Below are 5,269 nucleotides of genomic sequence, written 5' to 3' on the forward strand. Positions count from 1 at the left end.
TGTGTTCCGCAGTTTAAAGACACTGAGTCCAACTGGCTAAGGGGAGAAGGGGTAAATCCAGTTACCACTCATTCAGAATTAACCATTGCCTTGCCCGTTGACTTGGATGCGAGCAGTGAGGAAGATTGCGACACAACCATCAAGAGTGAACCGGATTCATTATCCACATCTGAAGAGGAGAAAGCCAACATGGCTGACGACCAGGAAGATGATCCTCAGATAGGCTCATTGTACGCCCACTTAATTGGCGAACCAATGCAAGCTATCGTCACGACCCTAGGACAAGAAGCAGTCTACGTGAAGCCCCACATTATGGCCGTCCTGCCTGTGTTCTTGGGGAGGTGTTGTGACAACCCTTATGAGTTTTTACATGAATTTTGCAAGATCTGCAAGACACAGAAGCGGCCAGCGGGATCAAGCGAGGATGACTATAGGCTGAAGGCCCTTCCCCTTGCTCTTAAAGGGGAGGCGAATACTTGGTTCATGAGGCTGCCACCAAATTCTATCAGAACCTGGTCAGACTTCAAGATGGTGTTTTTGGATCAGTTCTTCCCAGCGGCCAAGACAAGAGCACTCAGGGAGGAAATCCGAGGAACTACACAAGGTTATGATGAGACCCTGAATCAGTACTGGTCAAGATACATGGGTCTGTTGGAGGCATGTCCAAACCACCACATGTTGGAAATAGAAATTTACTCGATTTTCTATGAGGGGATGAATAAGGAGAGCAAGGACTTAGTGAACTCATCGAGTGGAGGAAGTTTTTCCAAACTACGAGTTAGTAAGGCCAAGAGAATTATGGAAAGACTTCTCTACGCGAAAAGGGCCTATGACGATCCACGTGCTCCCCTGCCCAGGAGAGGTATGGCGAATGCTGCAGCAGTGGGAAATGATGATCAGTTGGAGAGTCGGATTGACAAGCTCGAGAGGGCACTTTTGTCGGCAATTGAGAATAATAAACCGCAAGCTCCTCCAATCAAGGCCACCACAGTAACTGCCCAAGAGGATCACTATCGAAATACGACTGGGCTTTGGAATTCAAATAGGAGCTTGAATCCAAGGCAGGAGGATGCACCTTGGAAAGAACACCCGAACTTTAAATGGGAAGAGGGAAACGCTAACCAGCCTAACCCGCCTCAGAATTCCTACGGTGGAGCCCCAACCCAAGATACACAGCCGAACTGGTTAGGAAGAAACCAACATCACCACCCCAACCAGTTCAGCCAGTACCCTTCACACCAAAATCAGCCAAACTACCCATACAATCAAAACCATCCAAACTACCAGCCGCTTCCCACCGATCAGTATAACTTCCATCACCAAAAAAATCCCTACCAAAACCACCCAAATCCCAATCATAGTCAACGCCACAACTCTAACCGAGGTGATGGGAGAGATGCTTGCTTCACAGAAAAACATGAGGAATGATCTGCAGTCAAACAATGAGGTGGTGCAAGGCATGCAAAATGCCCAGAAAGAGCATAAGGCATATATGGACATGCTGAATAATCAATTGCCCCACCTGGCCAGTTCGATGAATGAGATTTGTGGGAATACGGAAAGGCTCCCAGCCACTGTGCACATACCTGACAAGGGTAATGAGAGCAAGGCGACATTATGGTTGGGAACATCCTACAAGGAGCCTGAATGGAATGAGCCATTGGGGGAATCAAGCAAGACGAAGGATAAGGGGGACATACTGACCAAGAGGAGTGGTCCTGATGAAACTGAACCAGTTGTTGGACCTCAAATTATCGAGGCCCCAAAGGAGAGTTCAAGGGAAACCACTGAAGAACCTGAAGAAGGGGTGAGGAAGGTGGATGAAGATGCTGCCAAGATGGCTGAGGGTCCGGACCTCGCATCTGAGGCAGTAGGAGATAAGAGCCCAGCAGAACCGATAAGAGAACCAGAGGAGGAACCTGCCAAGCCAGTAGAGAAGGAGGAAATCGAGAAAGTGATGGAAACGGAACCACAAGTCCCTACTGCTCCATCTGTGGCAGAAAAGTCAACCTTGACGAAACCCGAACCGGTAAAGTGGAAGTTGGTATTGAGGGATGAGCTGAAGGAGAAGCAGAGGCCGATGCGTGTATCGAAAAGATATCTCGGGCATGGGATGGCAAAGAAGACAGGGGCAACCACTGCATCTAAGGCAATGGAGATTTCGAGCGATGAAGATCAGGAGGATCCTACAAAACCTGGGGAGAATCCCGACTTGACTACTGCCCAGAAGGAAAGCCACCCAATTACAGAATCAGAATCGTCTACCGCTACTAGCCAGGAAGAAGGGACTCCTACAAAACCTGGGGAGAACCTATCTGAAGGGCCAAAAGAGGAGGTGGTCACTGAAGCCCGAGAGCGCCAGTCTACTGCCCAGGAAGAGATACCAGCACCAGAAACCGACGTACATGAAAAGCAAGACAAAGAGGAAAGATACGACCAAGAAGAAAGAAAGAAGAAAGGAAAGGGGGCAGCAAAAAAGAAGAAGACCAAGAATTCCAGGGAGGTCCTAACGGCCGTTATCATCAGGAAACTGGAACGATGGCCCAAACTGATCAGGAGCAAGGACCCCTCTAACCATCGTCTACGGCCCATGGAAAAGAGGAAAATCATGGGGACTTTTAAGAATCATAAGAAAAAGAGAATGACACCTCCGATGATGTACCACCTGAAATACCCAGCCAGCAGCTACACAATGCACCACCCCGAAGAGGAGCCGAAGGAAGCAATGACACACCCCCACACTGACCAGTTAGTTTTTCTTTTAGATTATCGTAATTTTTAGTTTCTTTTCTATGTGTGTCAGTTTTACGTTTATGTGTTAATATGTTTGTGATAGCATGCGTATACCCTTTTTCATAACACTTAGCCTATTTCATAGTCTAAGTGTGAGAAGGCTAGGGTTTATACCAGATATGTGTTTAGGTTGTTTAGAAATTTTCATTCTGTTATGTGATTTTTTTTAGGATATGTGTTGAATGAACGGGCTTAACACTCAATTGTTTTAAACTAACGGTGAGGGGAATTGATGAAAATAAAGCATGCTAAAAAATGGAAACTACCCCTCCCAGTAGATCCTAGTCAGTACAGATGATGCGAGTATGAGAGAAAAGCCCAAACTTAAGGCCAGATACGAAAGCCCTCTTAAATGGTGAGTGAGAAGCCTAAAGTGGAACTACTTTCCGCTAAACATATAAAAAAAAGAAGAGTGGCTGCCACATGATGTCTAGGGTGAAGTGACCACGTGTAGAAAAATCCTAAGGGCAATAGGAAAACCCCCCTGAAAAAAAATAAAAATAAAAAAATAAAAAATCTTCCCTTAGAACCCTTTTTTCTAGCCCATCTCCTTTAAACCCCCGATATAACCCACTGGCCACCGGGACTGTGTGTATGAAAGGCATGGCAAAGAGCTACTGATCAAGAACAAGGGCAGAAAAACCAGCCGGTGAAAGGAGCAGAAAAAAATGAAGAAAACTGACCAGGAGGAAATACTTGGTCCCAAAAAAAAAGGAATAAGGGTGGCAAAGCCACGAAAAAGAAAAAAAAAGAAGAAAAAAATGGAGAAAATGGCCTGGAAAAAGTATCCGGACCACACAAAAAAAAAAGAGAAGAAGGAATAAGGGTGGCAAAGCCACAAAGGATGTCTACTGACCAGTTGGAGGCCAAATCGTGAAAAACATCAAGCCAAGCAAGAAGAGATGCCAAGCGCCTGAATACACACAGCTCCTCCGCATCAGAATAAAATAGTGTTGTTTTAAACCTTAGAGCCTTAGGAACATCCACCCCAAACATTACAAGCCCATGGCCCCGTTACAAGCCAATAAAGACCCTTAGGAGCTGCACGTGAGATCTATGTCCGAAGCATCTGTGGTTCAGCATTTTGAGGGAAACAGTCCTAACATCCCTGGTGAGGAATGAGTGACTGAGCGAATCTAGTGTTTGGCCGAGGGTTTGGGTAATCTTGACGAGCGGATGTACTGGCTAGGAAGGAAAAGGGGGCCGGCGGAAATTCGAGGCTGCTTATAGCCGGATTGAACTCAAACTTGAAGGGAAGAATGGTTGAAAATATAGCCTATTCAATGTGTTTTAATGTGTTTTCATTTATGTGTAATTTTTCTTTTAGTGTTTTTTCTATTTGCGTCAAGGTTATTAGAGTGTTGCGTCTTTTGTTCTTTTTAGTTTAGGTCGGTCAGGGGAGGTAACCAGGCTTGCGAACTCAACTCATTATTTTTATTTGGCTTGTTTCTTCATACTTGAGGACAAGTATGTGTTAAGTGTGAGCAGTTTGATGAGTCTCGTTCTAAGCCTTGGTTACTGGTCAGTATAACGTGCTTTATTGGATAATATCTGCAAAATAGTTGCTAAAGTGTGCAGGTTGAGGTACCAAATCAGGAGGAAAGGATCGGAAGAAATTCGAGTGAAAAAGCAGCAAAAAATGTGCAACTGGCCAGTATGAGCAGGAAAAGTGCAAACTGGCAATTATGGGCAGAAAAGGTGCAAACTGACCAGAATGGATGCTACCGAACTGGACACGAGAAGGAAGGACTTGCTTGGAACAATCAACTACTAAAGAGGGGCAAAATTTTCATTTCGCATGAAGAGGCAGCCCTAGAAATTAGGGCAAGCCACCCTATAAATAGGATTTGAACATAAGGAGGAAGAACTTATCACTTTGGACTTATCACTTTTTTCATCACTTTGAAATCACTTTTGAGAGAATAGCTCCATTAGCTCTAAGTTCCACTCTCTAAATCCAGCAGCCTGCCATGAAGATTCCGGCCACCAGCCGGCGGGGAGTCATCATGCCTGAATCATTCCAGCCGCCGTAGTCCAGTTCCAGTTTCAGAAGAAGCCATCAACCATTTACATGCTTTCTTTTAATGCTTTCTTAGTTTAAGAACTTGTTTTGCTTGCATTAAACTTGGATTCTAGTAGTTACTTTGGTTGGAACATCTTTTGGGTGATAATCTTGAATGCAATGAAGTTTATTGTAGTTTTATTTTGTGTTTCAGCTTGCTTACGATTTCATTCTGCCTAGTTAGCTTGATCTGGTAGTTTTATGTTGATTTCTGTTGCTTAAGTGCTTGAATCTGCCTACCTTAGTTAGATCTAATCTTTCCTTAATGTGTTTACAAGTTTTAATCGGTTTAAGTTTCTAAAAAATGCATGGAATTCGTTTCTGTTTGTTTCTGTCACTCTGTCCTATTGACCAGTATGCGTAAATCTCAGTTTTTCTTGCTTTCGTTCTTGATTTCAAGTTAAGTATTGCATT

The 5,269-nt window shown here is 44.4% G+C and overlaps 1 protein-coding gene across 1 annotated transcript; it reads left to right on the plus strand.

Annotated features, from left to right (window-relative positions):
• Positions 1 to 1,459: 1,459 nt before the first annotated feature.
• Positions 1,460 to 2,782, plus strand: LOC125194918 (proteoglycan 4-like). Its single transcript, XM_048093133.1, has one exon. It carries the CDS (start codon positions 1,460 to 1,462, stop codon positions 2,780 to 2,782), a length of 1,323 nt encoding a protein of 440 aa, XP_047949090.1.
• Positions 2,783 to 5,269: the final 2,487 nt, after the last annotated feature.

This window comes from Salvia hispanica, chromosome 6 (genome assembly GCF_023119035.1).
Source record: "Salvia hispanica cultivar TCC Black 2014 chromosome 6, UniMelb_Shisp_WGS_1.0, whole genome shotgun sequence".
Taxonomy (NCBI): domain Eukaryota; kingdom Viridiplantae; phylum Streptophyta; class Magnoliopsida; order Lamiales; family Lamiaceae; genus Salvia; species Salvia hispanica.

What these genes read in the sequence shown, in the direction of transcription:
- LOC125194918 (XM_048093133.1), top strand. Translation starts at nt 1,460, where the DNA reads ATGCAAAATGCCCAGAAAGAGCATAAGGCATATATGGACATGCTGAAT.